At 37.8% G+C, this 22295-nt stretch overlaps 3 protein-coding genes across 3 annotated transcripts; all 3 read left to right on the forward strand.

Annotated features, from left to right (window-relative positions):
* Positions 1–856: 856 nt before the first annotated feature.
* LOC113699147 (UPF0496 protein 1-like) lies at positions 857–2660 on the forward strand. The gene has a single exon (XM_027219283.2). It carries the CDS (start codon positions 1293–1295, stop codon positions 2526–2528), a length of 1236 nt encoding a protein of 411 aa, XP_027075084.1. The 5' UTR covers positions 857–1292; the 3' UTR covers positions 2529–2660.
* Positions 2661–7856: 5196 nt separating this feature from the next.
* LOC113699146 (pentatricopeptide repeat-containing protein At2g01390) lies at positions 7857–11681 on the forward strand. The gene is made up of 2 exons (XM_027219282.2): positions 7857–9010; positions 9615–11681. The coding sequence occupies exons 1-2, from the start codon at positions 8239–8241 to the stop codon at positions 10616–10618; spliced, it is 1776 nt and encodes a 591-aa protein (XP_027075083.1). The 5' UTR covers positions 7857–8238; the 3' UTR covers positions 10619–11681.
* Positions 11682–16234: 4553 nt separating this feature from the next.
* LOC113698201 (calcium uniporter protein 2, mitochondrial) lies at positions 16235–18441 on the forward strand. The gene is made up of 2 exons (XM_027217915.2): positions 16235–16950; positions 17706–18441. Exons 1-2 carry the CDS (start codon positions 16378–16380, stop codon positions 18222–18224), a joined length of 1092 nt encoding a protein of 363 aa, XP_027073716.1. The 5' UTR covers positions 16235–16377; the 3' UTR covers positions 18225–18441.
* Positions 18442–22295: the final 3854 nt, after the last annotated feature.

A 22295-nucleotide genomic window follows, 5' to 3' on the forward strand; every position in this document is an offset into this window, starting at 1 on the left:
ATAATTGAGACTTTTAGCTTAGAGTGTGACTTGATAAAAAAATTGTTAGAAAATTCAATTTTGATCAGGAAGATGTTTTTGCAATAAAAAAATGATTCGATTCTAATTTGTATATGTAGATCATGAAACATAGCAATTCCTATTTTTATCTAAACTTGCTATTTATATTATAGATTGTGCCATGTCTTAGTGGCATTCTAAACTTTTTTTCATTATTAAAGTACTGGAAGTATTATGACTGCTTTTGATTTAGTTACAACTAAAACTGCTATTAATATAGCAATGCAGTTATATTGTATTTATTCTCTTTTCTTTTTGGGTATCATCATAATAGTCGTTCAAAAATCTTTATTCAAATCACAATAAATAGGGGGTTGATTTCATAGATGGAATTTTTTTCATAACAAATTTTAAGGAAAATTTTATTTATACTCCATATTTTGTTAATTATATTCTTACAATAAATAAAAACTATATAATAAAATAATAATAAAAATGTGATTAACAAAAATACGAGTTCAAATAATATTTGTCAATTTTAATTATTTTGATACTCAAATTTTCTCCTATATTTCTATTCATTCATCGTATGCCAAAATATTTTGATATTTCATGTTCGACTAAATTTCTGGCAATGGACCTAATTTTGCGTTAGCTGAAGAAAGATACTAGTGCGTCCAGTCATTTTCTTGAGTCAAACTATAGGAATCCGTATACATAACACTTCACCAATCCTGCAGTCCATAACAATGATGATATAGTATCTCTCCCAAGTCCCAACTTATTCCGCAACGACGAGTAAAGCGCATCAAACAACTTAAAAAAAAAAAAAAAAAAAAGCCTCTCAATAAATCCCTTCATTATATGGAACAGAACCATGATAGAACCCTTTGAAACTGCTTCACCAATTCCTTGTACGCGAAGATTCAGAAAGTTTTGTCATGGAGAAAAAAAAAAAAAAGAAAGAAAAACTACCCGAATAAACAATCAGTCAGCTTGCGGCTTTGAGCTTCTTGCCAATTTTTCCTGTCCATTTTTCTCTCCCTGTATCTCCTTGCCAGTGGACTAGACCCACCATCAGCCCCCCAGTTTCGACCCTCCTTTCCTTCCCCCCTCCTCTTTGGGGGGCCTGCCCAAAGTCCCCCTCTTTCGCTCTTTCTCCGCAGTCAGTAGTCAGCTTCCCTAGATAACCCACCCAAAAACAGCAGTGAAACACCTCCACAGACACACACACACACACCCACACACACAAAAACAGCTGATTCGGAGTTGGGATTTCTCCAGTTTTTCAAATGGGTAGTCAATTTAGCAAAACCAAGGGACAGAGCACGCTCACCCCACCGCATCGACAGGGCAGCAACTCCAGTCACAGCAACCATAGTAGTAGTAATGGGGAAAAAGCTGAGGATGTCGCCTCCGAAGCTGATCTGAGCTCCTACGAAGCCGCCTGCCAAGCCGATCCACAGCTCCGGTCTTTAGACGCCACTCTCCAGGAACGCACCAGCCGAGCCATCAACTCTATAGCGGTAGGCCTCGACTTCAGGGCCCTCTCCCTCGACTCCCTCCGGGAAGTCACCGAATGCTTGCTGGAAATGAATCAAGAAGTAGTCAACGTCATCCTCCAATGCAAAAAAGATATCTGGAAAGACCAAGACTTATACGATCTGGTCAACGATTACTTCGAGAATAGCCTTCAAAGTTTGGACTTTTGTACTGCCCTCGAAGCTTGCCTCAAGCGTTCCCTCCATACCCAATCCATTGTTCTCCTCGCCTTGCAGAAATTCGAGGAGGAACATGAAAATGCCCAAGCCCATTCCCAAGAAGAATCCGTCAATCCTTATCCGAAAACCTTACAGGAGTTGTCCAATTTTAAGGCCACCGGCGACCCTTTTACTCAGGAGTTCTTTTCCTTGTTTCAAGATGTTTATAAGCAGCAAGTTTTGATGTTAGAGAAACTGCAAGCTAAAAAGAGGAAGCTTGACAAGAAATTGAAGTCAATGAAGGGTTGGAGGAAGGTGTCTAATGTTATTTTCATAGCAGCTTTTGTCTCTGTTTTGATTTGCTCCGTCGTGGCTGCGGCCGTTACGGCTCCGCCGGTGGTGACGGCATTGGCTGCGGCAGCAGCGGTGCCATTGGGGTCGATGGGTAAATGGTTGAATTCTATTTGGAGTAAGTGCGAGAGGGATTTGAAAGGGCAGAGGGAGGTTATTTTCTCGATGCAGATTGGGAATTACGTAGTGATTAAGGACTTGGATAGCATTAGGGTGCTTGTGGATAAGCTGCAGATTGAGATTGAGGCATTGCTGCAGACAGCTGATTTTGCCATGAGAGAAGATGAGGCTGTGGTGATCGCCGTGACTGAGATAAAGAAGAAGGTGAGTGGGTTTATGAAAACCATTCAGGATTTGAATGATCATGCTGACAAGTGTAGCAGGGATATTAGGAGAGCGAGGGCAGTGATTTTGAGGAGGATTATCAATTATCCCAGTGGCTCAGATCAGAGCAACGGTATGCCGTTTTTGTCATGACAGTGTTTTGTTGACTGTCAGTTCCATTCAACTCGTGAACTCTGTAAAGTATTTTGCTGATATGCACATTGGGTCTATAATTTTTTTTCGAACCCAGTATCAATAATGATAAAAAATCATTAATCTTCCACAGTTGAGGATACCTGGCAGTTTACATTTTTTTCAAACATGTTCTATTTCTTATCAGAGCTTATGGACGTTAGTAGCCTTTTGCTTTTGTATGTTTCCGCTGGTTTAAGTTTTAGTTCTGCCTGATATTGTAGCGGAGCATTTGTTTCTAGAAAATATTAGCGGAGCATTGTGTCCGAATGAGTGTTTACTGGTGTTACCTAAACGAGAAGCTAACTCTCTGTGCGTGTGTGTGCGCGCGCGCGCATGTGCGTGTGTGTGTGTGTGTGACATTTTGGTGACCATATAGTCTCAGGATAAAGGATGTCTTATACAGGCTTGTTTCTGAGAAAGGTTTGGTTGTCTGCTTTGCTAATTTCTAAGGAACTCCCACTTAGGGCGCGGTTGATAAAACTGAAGTATGAAATCTCTAAGTCTGAATCTATTAAGTCTAATACATTTGAGTGCATATCGCGTTCAATGATAAGTGAATAGTTTATCATTTAATTTTGGGAGCAAGTTTTGTCTAGAAAATTCAGTGTCACTTAATTAATTCAGATGTTTAATTTTTTATTATCAAACTGTCTAAATACATTAAGATATGAACCCATTAAGTTTAAGTACTGAACTGGATTATCAAGTAAGGTCTTAGTTTTGTATTTTGGAAAGAAGTTCTCCACTGTTTTGAACCGCAAAAGAAATGAGCAATAAGCCCATATTTCCATTTTTCTGGTTCAGTTGAAACCAAATGCATTATGGTGAGCCTGAACGTTGTAGCTTTTGTTTGGGAAAATAGAAACAAAAAAAGATTGTGCAGTTTAGATCTATTTGACTCCATTTGACAACTAAAGGAGTTTAGATCCATTTGACTGTGTGTGACTGAGAAAGAAATACATGTGTTTTCCTCCTCCTGGTATGGTAGACCATCATCAATTACCACATTTGAGGGTACCTTATATGGTAGTTTAGCGTTCAGGAACAAAAGTATCACAGCCATCCATATAAACATCAAGGCTCCAATTGAAAATGCTCACTCTCTTGAGGCATGTGAGAGCATGAAAAATGAATATTTTGTTGGTGGCTCAGATAGTGAAGTTCCAGGATTGAGATCTTTGGATATGGTTTTTGTGAGCATCAGATTTCTAAGTTGATGAAACATGTAAAGAAAGAAGTGAGCATGATTTTTTCCCACTCTGAGAATGCTACTACAATTCCATTGCAAAACAAAATTGAAGGATGCGACTTTTTAAGTTTTACCTATTGTGGTGGTGTCGATGCCATTTTGGTCAATGATGTGAAAAAGGTTCTTGTCTAAAACCCGTATGTCTTGTAAGGACCAACCAAATAAGAAGTCTCCGGCGTCAGTGTAGGTAATTAACTGCTGGCTGGTTGAGCTAAATCACAACCGGCATCTTGTCTTTGGAACTGCAACTCCGGTTTGTTTCTTCATATCTCGGATCATGTGCTCATCTCTCGAAACTTTTCAAATTAACGCAGCATCCAGTTCTTTATTTTTTTTTCCCCTTTTTTGGTTAGCAGGGAGAGGCTAATGCCTCCTAACAAGCTATAAAGAGGGGCTAGCCACCCCCACAAACGTCAGCACCAAGTAGTTGTTGTGAGCATAGGTAATAAATTTAGGGCATACCTCAAGTACTCAGCCATTACTTCATCATCTCTCTCCGTCTCTATGTTTGTACTAAGTCGTAGATAAACTAACAAACGTTAGTTGGGGTGGAGAAAGGAACTAAACCTGAATCGCTGAGTGAATTGGATGAGTTTCGGTTCACGATTTAACTAGTTCAACTTGTTAATTGAGGGATTATTTTAATAATGTTATATGTGATTATGTAGGTCATATAAATATTCTAACATTTGTATGATTCCCTCAAGGGCCTCTTGGATAAACCTTTGATCGACTTGCGTACGAACAATTTCCTCAGCGAGACAATCCGCACTATTGGTGATGCTGGAGGTTAGGGGATCTACTCCTGCCTTCCACAATTTGGCCACAATACGTGGCTGGTTTTAGTTAACCATCCCCTTGCCCATTCCCCTGGATTAGGCTAGAGTAGGTTATACAACATCTATCGTTGTCGGGAAAAAAAAAAAAAGAGACAATCCGCACTACACCAATTCCCTAGAGAAGCAAGCGAACGAGAAACTGAGCTAATGTTGTTTCAACTTTAAAAGCGTTGTTGAGGGGCTGAATACTCTCAAATAGAAATATAAAAGAGGGCCGAAACTTGGGCAGGCCTGATCGCCAAGTGGTGTGACAAAATATGGATCGGGTTTAAGTCTTGGAAATTGGGTTGACCTGAATGTAAGCATGACAGATAGCGTCCAATATTCATTTGCTACAAAGGCCATAATTGTTTCTCTTATAATGCAATGTGCAGAGCTGGAATGAGCCGGGAGAAATGTTGATAATGGACCGTGACGCTATCTATATACAGTGGTGTAATACTTCTTCTCTCCCTTAAAATTGTTATTTTTTTTTATTTTGAGATATTTCAAAATATTTGTATTTATCAAAATTTATCCCTATCTTATTTATATTTTATCCTAAATTAAAATTTGAATTTTGAATTTTAGAGGGCAATCTTGAAAATAAATTTATTAACACTACAATCACGCCACTATTAATAAGTTAGAAGTAAAAAATGCGACCAATAATTTAGTATGGAGGGAGTATATGATAATGTTGTTTACTATAATTTTCCCAAATTTAACACAAAGGGGATGCTTACAACAAATCCAATTGCAAGACATGACTGATGCAACCGTGGCTTGCAAAGTAAGAGCATCACCAAAGGAGGAAAAAAAAAATGAATGACTTAAGCAGAACAGATTAGGGTTCGTTAATCAAGCAAAATAAGCAAATTATAACCCGCTCGTACATTTAGCAAACAAAATTCTGACATCAGATTATCATTCTTGATGATAATTATAAATTGGGTAAAATGCACGAAAAGGTCCATGTGGTTAAACAAACTTACAAAAATACCTCCTCTAGGTATCTCGTAACTTAAACTAATTTGAAAATGTAATGAAAAACGTCTAAATGAATGAGTTTGAGATACACGCGCCTTTCTCGCGAGTATTTGTATTGGAAACAAGTAAAATTTTAGTTGATAAATTTATTATATCCTTTAAAGGTAAAATGTCAGAAAAGCCCTTGTGCTTAAGCGAACATACAAAAAAAAATCCCCTATAATTTTAAAACTACATATTGGTATCTTGTAATTTGAACTAATTTGTAAATGTGATGGTTACTTCTTTATTTGTCCCTCCTAAAATATTTGAAATTTTTATGCTTATCAACTTTACTTCTCAATATTTTTGAAATTCTCTTTCTCATATATATTGTCCACTTAAAAATTTTTAACATGTCTTTCTTATTTACATTGGCCTCCCTTAATAAATTAAGAATTCTTAATTCTTATGCTTCATAAAAGTGTTAGATTTAATTAAGGTTAATTATTGACATAAATTAAAAAAAAAAACAATCTCTTTTGACGTTACCAAACTACCACTATATTATAACATAATTTAGATGTCAAAGTATAATTGAAATAATAGAAAAATATGCTTAATATAAGTGCTTTTTGATTGTAAATTTACTAAAATTATATTTGATGTGATATTGAAAATTGACCCATTTAACTTTAAGGTCTTGACTTCGCCGTTGAGGAAGAGATGGGGAAAAGTGAGAAAGAAAGAGAAGGAACGAGATAAAATGATGGAAAGGAGGATGGTAGCTGAAAGCGAAGATTAGTGATAGCAATTGGTAACTATAGGAGGCTTTTTTGGCTAATTGACTTAATTACAAAGGGTGTTTTTTTTTGTAGATTTGCGTAACTAAAGTGGTTGTTAGAAGGTTTTTTTACTTATATATACTAGGAGGAGTGCCCGCGCATCGCGCGGGTGTTTAATACTTGTGGAGAAAGAGATTTTTTTGTTGAACAAATAATAGTACATTATGAGAAGAAATAAAATTTAGTATGAAAACATAAACAATATAATCAATCAATTCACATAGCGTTACAGTAAAATTGTGTCAAATTGAAGGTCGTTGATAATGCAGAAAAGCAGAGCAATACAGAAAGCTAACCTTATTTCAGAATCCCCATCGAGAGCTCTTTCTTGTTGTTGCTCCAAACTTATAAGATTATAACTAATCCAGATCAATTGGGGTTAGGCAACACGAAAAATGTTATTTTGCAGCTAGGCAACGCGATAAGAGTCGCTAATTGTAGGTACTAAGAACACACTGGCAAAATTAAATGAGGAACTGAAAAATTGGGAGAGTGAAATCTAACCTCACGCTAAACCACCAGGAGTAGTTGGGATTGAAGAACATTCTGAGCTGATTAGTATGAAGTCGGGTAGAATTATCCCAATCCTGAAATATGAATAGGGAGAAACTGATAATTAACCGTTTAGGCATTAACATACCAACGGTTTGACAATTGAATTGGGTGTAATTAATGACGAAATAATAGTTAATTTCAAATTTGAATTCGGATGGAAAAGAAAACAATGAGACAAATCGTTGTAGATAAAGACAAAAAAGGAAAACTTAACTCCTGAAACTGAAAGGGTGTAAACTGACAAATGTTTGTGCCTTATAAATGCAGATTATAAATGATAGATAAATATGTTCCTACTATTGATAGAGAAATCGTTGGCTCATTTTCTAAATCTGATTGCCATTCAAACGTTTCAGACAAAGCAACATCTCAAACGGTTATCTGTGGTTGAAAAGGGGAATTATTGGTAGTTAAGAAATATTCCGGTAATTACACCAACATACAAGTATATATAGGTTGTACAAAATGTAAAAATAGTTGCACACTAATTACACATTCCATCAATACCCAGATGGCTCATCAATAACAACTTTAAATGTATTAAAATATGGTCATTTCAGTAAACATATCCAAATACATGCTTCCTTAACTTGTATTTAAAGATTTTATACTAATACACAACATTTCACATTCCCAAAAAACCCCCACCTATGCGGTTGAAATTCAACCTATTTTTTGACTAAAATTCAATCTTATATAGTATAAGAATATATTAAAATAATTGCGTCATTTTATTTGCTTTCGTTACTTTTGACGATTTTTATCATTGTTTATATTAATTCAAACCAGGAGGTTCCAAAATATATGATTTAAAAGTACATAAACCTCTTCCGTAGGTTAGCTTAATACACGAGACTTTTCTGTATTTCACCCTCGTATACTTGTGCCTTCGTTAGCTCCGGACTTGGAGGAGTGTGGGCTTGCACAGGCTTAATGATTGTACAGGTCCACTACATTTAATTAGTCGAGGGGTCAAATAAAGAATTGAAGTAGCTTCAGTTGAGATAAATGTGAGCATGCACAGAACTCCATAATATGTGAGAAATCCGAAGAAAACCAAAAAGGAGAAAAAAGAAGAAGCAAGCTAAAATTTGGCACCGCCATTGCTTAATCTTTTATTTTCCAACGAACTTTCTTCTTGGTGGAAAAGATCTTACGTAGCAACACACACAGTAGTTGATCCTGCAGCTGCTGCCTAGCTGTGTCATATTTTCCAATGAAAAATTTGATCTATGTTTACTTCACATGGCAGCAGTAAGTTTCTTAGAAAGTTCCAGTGCTTCGTCGTTGTACGCCTTGATAGGCCTAATGGTGGGTATTGCAAGATTACCACCGAATGTATGTATTCCTATCCAAAACACCAACACCCGGAACCTGTTCGACAAAACTCCCCAAAGACGAAGAAATCTTCCAGATTAATTAATAAACGAGATGCAGAGCCTAAAACATATATGAGGGACACCATCACCAAAATATCCAATATTTTGCGGTATTCAACATGGGATTCGGCTAAAAACCAGCTAGAGGGGCTTGCTATAAAGTGGGATTCTTTCACAGTTAATCAAGTTCTCAAGACCCATCCGCCAATGGAGAAGACTTGGTTGCTTTTCAATTGGGCCGCCGGGCTAAAAGGGTTTAAGCACGATCGTTTTACTTATACGACTATGCTGGACATTTTCGGGGAAGCCGGGAGGATATCATCAATGAAGTATGTATTTCAGCAAATGCAGGAAAAGGGAATAAAGATTGATGTAGTTACTTATACCTCTCTTTTACATTGGCTATCTAATGATGGGGACGTCGATGGGGCAATTAACTTGTGGCTGGAGATGAGAGCAAAAGGATGTCATCCAACAGTGGTGTCCTACACTGCATATATGAAGATCTTGTTTGATCACAACAGAGCTAAGGAAGGCGTCGAGGTATACAAGGAGATGCTTCAAGCTGGTTGTAAGCCCAACTGTCACACATATACGGTTCTGATGGAACATCTTGCCAATGCTGGTGGGAGTTAAACTTCTGAACGTCTTTCAAACTTTTTGTTTTTGCTGTATTTGTGTTTTTGTACCACTTTTCTTATTTCTTCGTTTTTAATTCTGTTTTACTCCTTATTGTCGTGCTCAGATTGGTGAATTTTACATATGGGTTCCTGTACTGTTACATTACATTTAAGTCTGGGAACTGCATTTTACTTTTTTTGATAGTTTTGCCTTAGCTTTTCTTTGGGGCTTAGCTTTAGAGATTGTAGTTTAATTTCCATTAGAATGACCGTACTTAACAACTAGCCATTGTTAGAGTGACATTCTGGGAACCTAGTGCAGTGAGCTGAATATTAGCCCGTTCCTTTCATTAGGAATGGTTAGCTTATATGACCCTTTGCCATGAATTTAATTTTGTTTTTACCTTTCCTACTGTATTTCCGTGTTTTTTAAATAAAGCTACTTATTCTTAGTTTTCATTTATTTCACTGAACATCAAAACACATAATGCTCATTTCCCTTCATCTTAGCTACAATTGACTGTACAATAATGCTGTAGATTTGCTAACTATACTGGGCTGTGGATGGACTTTATATTCATGCTGTAAAGTTTTCTTAATTGACTTCAGGGAGATTCAAAGAAGTTATGGAGATCTTTAGCAACATGCAGGAAGCAGGGGTACCACCTGACAAAGCTACTTGCAATATTTTGGTTGGAAAATGTTGCAGTGCAAAAAACATAGAGACAATGCAGCAAATCCTCCAGTACATGAGAGAAAAGGCTCTTGTCCTTCGTATTGGTGTTTATCATGAAGCTCTTGAAACTTTGATGGCTGCTGGAGAGAATGATATACTCCTTAAACAAGTTAATAACCATTTATCTGTGGAAAACATTGAAAATGTAGAGAACAATAAATTTGTAGGTTTCACTGGGGACAATATATCTTCTCTGGATAGAGCACTTGTTTTGCATTTATCAAGCAAGCAAAATCTTGTAGCTATTGACTGCTTGCTAGCTGACTTGAGAGGCAAGAGTATCAAATTGGACTCTGGAGTAATTTCCTTGATTATAGAAGTAAATTGCTCTCATTGCAGACAGGTTGGAGCTTTGACAGCATTAGAATACAGTGTAGAACTAGACATAGAAGTTGAAAGAACTGCGTATCTAGTTTTATTAGGTTTACTTATTAGAACAAATTCCCTTGCAAATGTTGTGGATGTTGTTTATGTAATGGCTAGAACAGGAGTATCTCTTGGTACTCACCTAAGTGCTCTGGTTATATATCGTCTTGGCTGCGCCAGAGAGCTTGGTTGTGCTGTAAAAGTATTTGGTTTATTGCCTGATGAACAAAGAAGTACTACTACATATACTGCACTAATTGCTGCCTACTTCTCCGCTGGTGATGTTGACAAGGGGCTGAAAGCCTTTGAAACCATGAAAAGGCTGCAAATTAATGTTGCACTGGGGACATACCGTGTGCTCATAACCGGCCTTGAAAAAAGTGGCCAAGTTCACAAGTTGGACACCTATAGGACGGAGAAGAAAATCCTGCAGGGCAGAAGCTGTCCCCAAGACGTTTCAAGTGAGGAAATCATATGTAACCTTCTATTTGCTAGTGATTTTCTAGTTTGACATGGAGGAAAACCAAATAGATGGTCTGAATGTTACGACTTTAATGGAGCATTGAGTTTATCTATTTCCAGCCGTCGAGCATTTTTCATGTGATTCATGTGGCAATTACCAATCGTAATAGATTGGCACAAGTTTTGAATACAGATTGATCAAGTCATTGTGCTTGCGATGCATATAGTTTCTGGATGATTTGTTTTTACTCTGATAAAGTAATTCATGGATCGTGACTCTTGGAAACGCATCATAACAGGTCGAACAAATCAAAGAATTACTGTCAGATAGCTGGCAGCACAAACAATTATTGCTGATAGAATGGGTTGCTCATACATCCATTTTTGGTTGGAAAGGTGTATGATGACTTGTTCAATACCATGCAAGTGCTAACTGCTTAATCATGTGATGCTTCTCCAACTCCAACTTACGGGTATGGTAGCGTGGGATTTAAACCTGGTTCGTATCTGAGGTGGTGTTCTTATGTCCAAGTGCTCATCTCTGCATTTGCTGTGGATTAGTAGGATTCAGAATGCATTGATGTTGAGCAGATGCCAAGACAAGAATAGGAACGTCTTCTGCGTACTCGTGCTCGTCTGGTCTGACATGATTGCTTGCAAGGTTGTAGCTATAGCAGTATTAAATTTTAATATTGTGAATTGCTTCCGTCAAAGCAGAATGGTATTCTTTTTTTATGGAATAATCAGTGTGACTGACAAGAGAAATGACTGCTCTAGGCATAATTATGTAGAGCCTCTTGTTTGGAGACATTTTAGAATTCAGTTATTATTTCGAAGAATTCATTCTCTTCTAGGAACATTTGCCGTCCGGTTGATGGATAACCTTGTAACTCGCTAGATTGCTGTTGTATGGACACTAGCAGGCTAAGGTTCTTTAGAGATTTCAAATTCGATTCACTTGTTCCATGATCTCAGATGCTGTTGGTTACGAGCAGATCAGCAACCTCACGATGTGGGCTTTATATATATTTATCATCTTGAAAAAGAAAGGGCATATGCTGAATCCGGCTTATCCGTTGTATAAAAACTTGCTCATGATCCATATTTTCCTACTTCGCTTGACCCTATAGTTTGTGTGATGCTGAGATCTTCTGGAAGAGTTAACCTTCGAAAATGGCAAAGACCGCGGTTTTAACAGCTCTGCTCGAAAATGGCAAGATTTTTCAGGTGGTGGCCACGCGACGCCTTTCAAAGCTCCCTGATCATAATCTACCGAACTATAAACGCTGCAGACTGCTCAAGTGCGGCATCTCATGTACTACTGTCAACCATCCACTGATAATCCAGTGGATGGGAAAAAGAATTGACTGCTGTCATTCAATCTCATCCTGATCACTCAAATCTTCTTTACTTCTCTTTTCGCCTGATAATCGCTCAAATTCTCTTTCTGTGATCCTCATCATATTTTGTTATCCGCCGTCTCTTTCTTGTATACATTCATAACCTACCAGTGCTTCTTCTTTCCCTTTTCCTTTTGTCGGGTTTGTGCTGATTTACGCCTTTAGCGTGTTGACCCATAGTAGATTCTGATCAGAAAATCCCCGCTTTCCTTCGATTGACCGGACCCAGATGTCATTTTCAAGAGATGAAAGGGGTGATTTAATAGCAGCATTTTTTCTTTAATGGAGTTTTAATTGTTGAAAAGACTAAATAAAGGGGGTAATGTCGTTCAAGAAGTAAGTTGGCTGTGCGTGACATCACCTCTAACTAAGCTGACAACAACTACAAGGGGGCGCATTCTTACGGCTATGAAGTATGGACAAAGTCATCTTAAATTCACAAAGTACAGGAAAAGAAACTGAATGATGAATGCACTTGCGATTATCTTGTGGGATGAAGTCAACAGAAGTGTTTTGTCGATTTTTCTCCTCTCTTTGGAAGGCGGCCATTTCAAATAGACTAGTATTTCCATGATTTGAACAACTTGGCCGATTCGCAAAAGTTGCACAACTTTGATTTTGACGGATCAAAGAAAAGCATCCAATCCTCTTAAATTATTACTGCTCAACAAAGGGAAAGGCTGAAATTCTTCTCATTGACATTTTCTGGCCTAGGAACTCGATTCTTCGAGTTTCACTCTTCCCTAAAATACGTTGAAATTATCCAAATTCTGATCATACAAGTTGTTAATGCAGAACCCTATGCCTCAATGATTGAATGCATAGCATTTGCAGTCTTTACTTCTTTTTTTTTTTTCTTTTCTTATCTTAGGCGGAATACTAGGTGATTTACTGAGAATGTCAATTGAATATCAAATTCCTAGTAAATTAGAGGCGATGAACAAGAAAGAGCCACACATAGTAGTTCCATGTGTCTGCAATAGAGATGTTAAAATGGATGACTTTGATGGATTTTGAGGGGTCATAATTGGGCAATGTAATGCGGATGATTGAGTCAACTTGTTTATACCCATTTAATAAAGGATTATGATATACCCAATTACTCATTTATGACTCGCTTGAAATTCTACTTATATATATATTTTTTATTTTTTTTTCTTGTTGTTTGATAAGAAACGACAACATTTTATTATGACTAGATTGGTTAACATAGAATTCTACTCGCCAACAATTTTATCCAATATAGTATGCTCTAGTCGCTACACACATTAAAAATTTGTAGAAAAAAAAAGAAAAATAGAACTCTAAACTTGCAAACCCATAGGAATTCAAAATGTATTCCAAATTGAAAAGGAAGAAGATAACTCTATCTCATAATTACATTTATTAAGCAAATTAGAAAAGAATGATGTTGTTTGGTGCCTCTTAATGTTGGATATTATGACAGTTATATATGTTAAAATATTATGTGCAGGGTTTCACTAACAAATGTTCAATAGGCATTCCTTCAGAGAGATCTGCGGTGCTCATCATTTTTGTACAAAAATGAAGTTAATTTGAAAAAAAAAAATCTAAATACAAGGGTGTAATTTTGGAAAAAAAATCTAAATTCAAGGTCGTAATGAATGTAATTGTATACATTCACACGTAAGTTACATTTATTTTTGATGTACTAATAAATACCCACTGAATGCGAATTAGAAGAAGAGTCCACCTAATTTCTAAACAATAAACGCAAATATATAATCTCTAAATTTAAGGTGGTTGCTCATCTTTTGCATTATTTTTGTCGATTAAATCGTATATTAATTAGGATGTGTTTGATAAAATTGAAATCTGAAAATTAAAATATGAAGTTTCAAGTTTGAATTCACTGAATTATTGAATTGTTAAGCACTAAATTTGATACATTTGAAGATTTAATAAATAAATAGCTTATCACTTATTTTTTTGAGCAACTTTTGTCCAGAAAATTTAGCTGTTCTATTTTTTTTTTATAATTATCGAACGCATCTAAACACGTTAAGATCTAAACCATTGACTTGGATTATAAAATAGGGCCATAGGATTTTCCTTAGAAAAAGAGTACACCTGCAAAAAAAAAAGATTGAAAAGCAAGATATTTGTAAGCAATAGAAACAAATATGGAATTTCAAAAATCAAGGACATATAGGATTTTGTCCACTCACAATAAATCGGACATTGCCAAACAAATATGAAAATTTTAAAATCAAGGAAGCGGGCATCTTTTACGTTATCACTAAAAATAGTCCCAAAAGTATTGTCACTATCCTGCTTGTGACATACAACTCAACTCAAGTTTTTAAAACTCAACTTTTAACACATTTTTTCCTATTTTAACAACTCAAGTCTTTTCTTTCTTTTGAAATCCTATTTTATTATAAGGAGTGATCTCGAAGAAGGGGATGGTGGGAGGAAACAGGGAGCCTTCTATTGCTGTCCTGTGGTGTACCAGCCTATCACTACTCCTTGGTGGAAATGATATGATGTTGGCAGGGTTCGAACTTTGACCAACATTCTAGGGAAGAACTTCAAGCTCGAACCCATCCTAAACTTAGGGGAAAAAATGTATATGTTTGGATATTAGATTATTTGGGATAATTTTGTGAAAAATTACTATAACATTTTTTGAATATGATGTATGTTAGATAAAAAAAATAGTTAAAAAATGTGTTGATAATATAAGCAAATAAAAATTTAGCAAATAATCTCTAACCAATAAGCCAATTTAGTGAATATGGTACATGTCTTTTTTTTTTTTTCTTTCTTTCTTTCTTTCTTTTGTTATAAACTCACAAAGCAGCGTAATGGATACCAATATACCCTGCCCACCCAAAACTTGGGCCGTGATATTTGAACCCACCAGCCTGTATTGTTGGAATATGTTTCTCGAATAATACGTCTCTTCAAACCCCATTCGCATTAAATGCTAATAAAGAATTTAGCATTGGTTAGGATTAGACAACTGGTCTAATTGAGGTTTAACGTCCGGCTTAAAATGCGTTGGTCTGCGTATGAATGCCAGGCTGCTAACGGATGATCATCAACTCACAGCACATTTCCACGTACGCGGCAAGTTTCTTACTAACTCCTTCTCTCTCAACTCTCAACTCTCAACAAACCGGCCGTAGACATATTCCAATCCACATCCAATACGAGAAAAGAAGCTCCACCAGGGGATAATAATATGCGGCGACACGGGACAATCTCCATTCACGATTTAAACAATTAACTCCACGTCTTTAGATATGTGGCGACGCGATTGCGTTAACCCTACTCAAGCACCTTTTTTTTAATGTTAGATTATATTTTTTTTTATTTACAGCGTCAACGCATTTTCTAATTGTCTATTTTTTATTTTACATATATCGTATTAAAAAAAAGTAAATTCTATATGTACTATCAGCGTATATATTATTACAGTTAGATGGATGGCACATGAATAAATTTTGAATTTCAAATTCAAATTTTATACATGTATCATATATCTAATGGTGATTGTGCATACACTGATAATATCTATAATATTAATCCTTAAAAAAAAAATACTCCTACATTATTCTTTACAAAAAAAAAAATTATCTAAAATAATCTACCGCCCAACGCAACATCTACTGAGTACCACTCGACAACGTCATCTGAAACTCTTGAAACGCGCTGCAGCTCTCCTCTTTCCTTTTATTTTTCCTATAGGCCATCCATCCAGCCACGTCACACGGAGCTTTCTCTTTGGGACTTTATCCTCTGCATCTCCCATAATTGTGTTAGGTTGACCAACGCCCTCCTTTAGCCCTCTATTCCTGCCACGCGAGTTATACTTATACATGGCCAAAAGTGTTGCCCAGTCAGCTCTGCTGACCGTAGTCCACATCAGGAGCCGGCCACCCCTTGATTAATTTTCGTTATAATCGGACGGCGCCGGACCCGTAACCATTTACCAGCCACGTGTGCGGTGATTCCTTGCACAATATTACCTGTGCCTCAGAAGATATACGAACCCCGTGACTCAGGCTGTAATTTCTTCCCAACGTAAATGCTGTATGCTCCCCCTCCTCCTCACGAGTCACGAGTCGCTCCCGAATTATTTCCCTCTTTCAATTAAATTAATTGCGGGTGTATTTTACTTTCTCTGAAGAACATATCCCAAATTCGTCAGCATATTCCATTCCATTGCGACCAACCCAATTTCTCGCGATAATTTTATTATTCTCATGGTTAAAAGTTCATTGCTTGAGTGGATCCGTCGTCCCCACCAGAGCGACCTATAAATAGGAATTTCGAGCCAACTCGGTGTTCTCCATTGTTGAAGCAAACCATAGCAGTCCTCTCCGCACTTTCGCGCAATAAGATCCTTACCTTACTGTATTATTATAACCGTTATTTATCAATGGCGTTAAAGAAAACCCTGGCTCAGCGTCTATTCAGTATTTACAGAATAACCAATCCATCTCTAGCGAGTTGCCGGATTACTTCATCAACGACGGCGGCGCTTAATAAGGCCTTGGCCCCACGGAGCCCCGATAAAATCGCTCCGGATCCTGGAGATGACGGGACTTTCCGGAGGTTCTTCCACCGCCTACCGATGGGGATCTCCCCGGGGCTCCGGTCGCTGCCGACCGGGGAGGGGTTGATAGAGAAGTTGAGGGGAATGGACATCGCCAGAGATAGAATAAGGCTCGACGGACTGAGGCCGCCGCAGCCGCAGCAGCAGCAGGAGGAGGAGGAGCAGGGGAAGATAACGGTGGAGGACGCGAGGAAGCTGCTAAGACTGTCGCAGCTGGAAACGGTGAAGGCGAGGCTGACGCAGATTGAGAAGAACTGCATCTCGCAGGAGGAATTTCTGGAGATCTGCGGGGACGGGTGTTGGGGTAGTGAACAGGCCAAACAGTTCGCAAAGATGCTCGATGAATCCGGCACGGTTATCGTGCTAGGAAATGTCGTGTTTCTCAGACCTCAACAGGTTGGTTTCCCTTCCTAGTACTTTGTTACTGTCCGATGTAATTCCAACAATGTTTATGCACATTTGATATTTGTGGTTAGTACAAGGCTTTACGCATTTGACGAAACATGGCCGTCCAGTGGTGTGGCAAACAGATTAAGCAATTTCTGTTGTGTTTTCTACTGTTTGATTCAATTTTTTCCTTGTTGAGGACTACCGAAATCTGATAAGTGTTTTTTTCATCATGTGGGGGTTTTTCTCCATGTTTTCTTGGACAGGAAAGTGAAACAATGTTACGCTCGGGTCTCTAAAACCAGATGGTGACACATTTGTTTGGGAACAATGGATCACTACTGTTCCCTGTGGAACTCTTTCTTATAATTCCCGAAAAGAAAATACTCTCTTCAATTCCTCCCCTCACCTCAAACCCCTTATTAAAAAAAAAAAAAAAATTTCAGAGAAACATAGTATTTAATAGTACTCTTGCGAATTTGATCTTGGGGAAATATTTCACGTATTTCAGTATTGGGTGAGGTTCGAACAAGGAGAGAATTATAGACGAGGAAGAGTGCCAGTGTTCTTGGGGGCAGGGGGTTTCTGGCTGGACTAAAATAATAATAATAATTGACCTCTTTTTTATTTTTTCCCCCTGGGACCTTGGGAGCAATCTGGGAAGAAATAGATGATGATTTAATAATTCCATGCTTCATCTAGAAATGGATGAGGTGGAGGCATCTTTTTACACAAATGTTTTTTGTACAATTTTTTGGTTACAGGTTGTGAAAGCCATCCAGGGCCTAATGCCTGCATCTGTATCAGTACCAGTACCCCACCCGACCGATCCAAGATTGAAGGAGGAGCTGGAATCAATGGAGGAGCAGAAGGCAGCCATTGACCAAAAGGCAGACCTGATGGTCCGCAGGGAGCTCTGGCTTGGGCTCGCCTACATGGTCCTCCAAACAGCTGCCTTCATGAGATTGACGTTCTGGGAACTTTCCTGGGACGTAATGGAGCCTATTTGCTTCTACGTCACATCCATTTACTGCATGGCTGGGTATGCCTTCTTCCTAAGGACATCCAAAGAGCCTTCCTTCGAAGGTTTCTTTCAGAGCCGATTTAGTTCCAAGCAGAGGCGACTAATGAAGCTTGACAATTTTGACCTAGAAAAGTATAATGAGCTCCGAAAAGGTTTCTGTCCTCAGTCATCGCAGCCGGCAGCCCCGCCGAATCCCATCTCATTGACTTCATGGACCAATAACGACGCCGAGAAGATGAGAGTTCCAACACGGGCATGAAGCAAAAATGTAAAAAAAAACTACCGCTATTTTTTTGGGGGCCAGGACTACTGTATAGGTTGCAACCTTTCTTTCTATTGCTTTTCCTGTTTACCATCCCCTAGTTATATTTTCTGTAACGGCCATTGTAAGAGCGAGCGAAGAAGAGGTGTAGGCTAAGAAAACAAATTCTTTAATATCCAATCAACGGAAGAAATCGTAAAAAGTTTTTGTTGTTTCCTTGTTAGCAAGCAGAATTAATCGAGACAGCAGCTGTGAATTGGTTTCTAGTTTCCGTGTCCCGAATAATTAATTTGTAGTTGCCCTAATCCACTGCTTGCCTTTATAGTAGCCATTGCAAATTAGTGGCATCAATCAACTAAAACCAAAAAAATCAATCAATTAGAATCCGACGCTGATAAAGGACAAAGGTCGCCCCGATGGCCTTGTATTAATAGTGTTGCACATCATCATCTCGATTGAATCTGGTGTTTCATCAAGTCGAGGCAAATTTACAAATGGCATCAAACAGGTTAACAATTTGTGGCCATAAGAAAAGATAATTCGGGATGTAAAAAAGAAAGGGAAAATGATAGGCGTACAACTTGTACAGATATTATTGTTACAAATGGCCTGCACATACTAGGTCATATTATACTGCCCCCCCCACCCCCTCGGGAAATAGATCTGTCGGTAGGTTTAGGCCTTGTTTGGATCAGTCTTAAATCCTTGGAGCATGAAAGTAAAATAATTAACTCTTGCAGAATCACATGTTTCAAAAAAAAAACTCTTGCAGAATGCAGAATCTTTTTCTTTGAAAAATATTAAGTGGGACTCCACCTATACCCCACTTGAAGACTTCTCATATGAATTCGGGGATCAAGTTAAGCAAGCACAAATTTAAACCTTACATTATTTATCTTGAGTAGAACAAAATATTGGAGTTGATTAACGGTTTAAGAAACAAACAGATAAATTAAGAAAAAAAAATGATATTGGAAGATAAAGTGTAAAATGCACTATATCTTAAGGGGATTTAGAGCAATTAATCATTCGGGCTATCAATAATGTCTTTTTGACATTTTCGTCGTGCAATGTTAGAGTTGATTAACAATTGAGGAGGTAAAGTCTTCAGAAGACAATGGCTTAGTTCGATGTTGTTGTTTAAGAAGGAATTCAAATGCTCGTGTGGGCTAAATAAGTGAATGAAAAGAAAGGGCCTCGTAGCATCATGGATATTAGTGCATGGGATCGAATGAGCTTGGGGGGGGGGGGGGGGGGGGGGGTTTTCCTTTGAGCTTCCAACTGTATTTTATTAAATGTGTCTAAATAAATACCAAAGAGGTTTGGACTGCCAGGGGAAAGTGCTACTGGTACAGGCGGATCCAGGCCAAAGTCAGCATGCTCAAACTTGGGCGGCTGGCCGCATGACCCTATTACATACTACATGGTATGCTACATGATCTGTTCACACAAAAAGAAAAAGAAATGAAGAAAGGAAAAGAAAAAGTCTTCTAAGTTCCCATTCATGAACGTAGAATTATACACTAGTACTATTGAGTTGATGTCCGTCTTCTATGAACCTCCTCAGACGCAATTGGCAAGATGATCTTATTACTTATCGGATGAGACAGAGGATCTTCAGGGCCATTTATGGCTTTTTAGTGCTTGGAAGGGGCGCTTTGATCATGGGGGCTTGGTTTGCCTTGCCCCTGTTTAATAAACTAAACTAAATATTACTGCCATTTAATCTTCTGTTATGGCCAAAAGGTTTTTTTTTTTTTAAATTTTAATAGAAGTTTTGTACTGCTAACTTGCAAAATGGAAAAAATTTTCGAATATCCAGAAACCACCGACGCCGAATATCCAGACAGATGTCCCCATTCTGGAGAATCGTAAAAGCATGCATATCGAATCTTGAGTTATAGCCATAATTATAGTACTTGTCGCCTCTACAAATTATAACATTCTGTCACTTCGAGCTATATTCATCTCAAGTTTTTAGCGTCGTTTACCATACGATTGAAACTAGTAAGGTGGTTAAAAAGAAAAAAGAAAGGACATTTGTTTATCTAACGCCTTCTTGCCAAGTATGCAGCCCTAATCAGTGAAGTAAGCATTTATGTATGGCAAGTAAGGTTTAATTAATGTATGGCTCTTATCTGATATTAGCTGTATGGATAGCGTTGAGCTTGAGAAAGAAAGCCCGATGTATAGAAAAAGGCTTGCATGATTCGCTGGGGAATATTAATAATGTGACTCAATAGGACAAAATGCTCCGTGATAAACAGCCACAATCCAGGGTTGTTCCATTCCTTTTAATGCTCTTGTCAAAATGGATCAATTTTCTGAATTTTTTAAAAAACATTATTGCTCTATAGGTCATAGGACAAAACTGCTCGTATCTATATCTGTATAAATTTGAGAATTGGGGTTTTTAACAACAAGCCTTCACAATTCTTTCCACTCTCCAATTCTATTTTTCTAGCTAGCATTTTACATTTAATTTATTTCGTAAAAAACATCATGGGCACATCACACGTCCACGTTTCCCTCAAACAAGAAATTAACTCCAACTAGACACTCCCACGTTTCTCTCAAACAAGAAATTAATTCCAACTAACTCTCCTCACACATCATCCCATTACAATTAAACCTATTTCAATCCAATTCCATGATAAGATTGAGCAAGATCTCTTTCCACTTGCTGTTGGTATCCTTATTAGCCCTGTCGCGCCCCACTTTTCGATGTGTGAAAAAATAAATGGTTTGAGAAAGATGTTTTTGATTGAATTTTTGATTGGAAAATGATTTTTTTTGTGAGTTGAAAAAGATATGGGTCTAATATGGGACTTGAAAAAAGCGACGATTTGACCCAAGAAAAATAGTTCAAAAAGGGTTTTTTCTTATATGAAAAATGGAGTCGCCACTTGGTATAGAGTTAGGGTGTACCAAGTCACCCAAAAAGTGAATTTTTTAAGGAAAAAAGTAAGAAACCCTTTTGAACGACTCCTAGTCCACGCAAACAAAGAAAAAGGTTCGGGAGTCACATTTGACGAAGGGGAAGGCAAGGATAAAAATCCAAGGCACCCCTTCGACCTAGCCAAGGCTAGTTGCGTGATTTAACCCTTATTTTCCTAATTTTTTCTACCCAAAGTATGTATTTGCAATTTGGACAAAGACTAATGAATGAGAAATGCAATCCTAAATTCTACGATGTCTCTCGTGAGGTTTTTGGTCCCAAACCACATGAATTGTGGCGGCCAAAAAAAGGAAACCTCATAGAGGTCGATTGATGCAAATGGTGACTCAAGTGCAAGTGTGCAAGTGTATGAAAAGATTCATGTATGAAATGGTGTAAAAAAATAAAGTGTTTGTGTGCGAATGTGTAAAGAAAGTGCATGTGTGAATTTGTATGAAAATCAAAGTGTTTGTGTGTGCAAATGAATGAAGATAGAGTAGTACATATAAGTGAAACTTGAATTTCATTTGTGAAGTAAAGTAATTAAATGATAAAGATGTAGTGAAAAATATGGATTGCGAAATATAAGAAAAATGTGATTAAAAGAGTATGGAAGTGATGAAAGTATGACCCTAGGGGAATGCAACAAGTCGGGTACGGGGGTTGACTTCTAACTTTTCGACTTCGATTTTCCCTTGGATTAGAAGGCGAAACTAGCGTGCTAAGGCTATCGAGTAGCCACACTCGCTCGTTTCCCTTATCGGAGGGGGACGCTCAAACAAAATGAACCCTATAGCTAGTATGGGATGCAAAACCCAAAATGAGGGGAAAAGGGGTTCGAGGATCATGCCAAATGATAAAACTAAGGAAAATGCGTGATATGTGGTGAACAAGCAAATGATGTGCTAACGAGGGGAAATCCCTAAGGGTCTAGCGTTGGACTAACCGATTCTATGAATTCCGACTAGCGTTGGACTAGTGGAAACGATAAAAGAAGTCACAACTAGCGTTGGACTAGTGTGGTGACGTACATTCATCCATTCCATTCATTCATGGTTATGAAAACAAGTAGACATGCCAAAACGCTCATAAACACGTAACACGTAGCACTTAGTATGCTCGACTAGATG

Source organism: Coffea arabica, chromosome 7c (genome assembly GCF_036785885.1).
Source record: "Coffea arabica cultivar ET-39 chromosome 7c, Coffea Arabica ET-39 HiFi, whole genome shotgun sequence".
In the NCBI taxonomy this organism is placed as follows: Eukaryota; Viridiplantae; Streptophyta; class Magnoliopsida; order Gentianales; family Rubiaceae; genus Coffea; species Coffea arabica.

What these genes read in the sequence shown, in the direction of transcription:
- LOC113699146 (XM_027219282.2), top strand. Translation starts at nt 8,239, where the DNA reads ATGTTTACTTCACATGGCAGCAGTAAGTTTCTTAGAAAGTTCCAGTGC. An exon ending in GGAACATCTTGCCAATGCTG is followed by an intron (nt 9,011 to 9,614) that starts GTGGGAGTTAAA and finishes AATTGACTTCAG; the next exon opens with GGAGATTCAAAGAAGTTATG.
- LOC113698201 (XM_027217915.2), top strand. Translation starts at nt 16,378, where the DNA reads ATGGCGTTAAAGAAAACCCTGGCTCAGCGTCTATTCAGTATTTACAGA. An exon ending in TGTTTCTCAGACCTCAACAG is followed by an intron (nt 16,951 to 17,705) that starts GTTGGTTTCCCT and finishes TTTTGGTTACAG; the next exon opens with GTTGTGAAAGCCATCCAGGG.
- LOC113699147 (XM_027219283.2), top strand. Translation starts at nt 1,293, where the DNA reads ATGGGTAGTCAATTTAGCAAAACCAAGGGACAGAGCACGCTCACCCCA.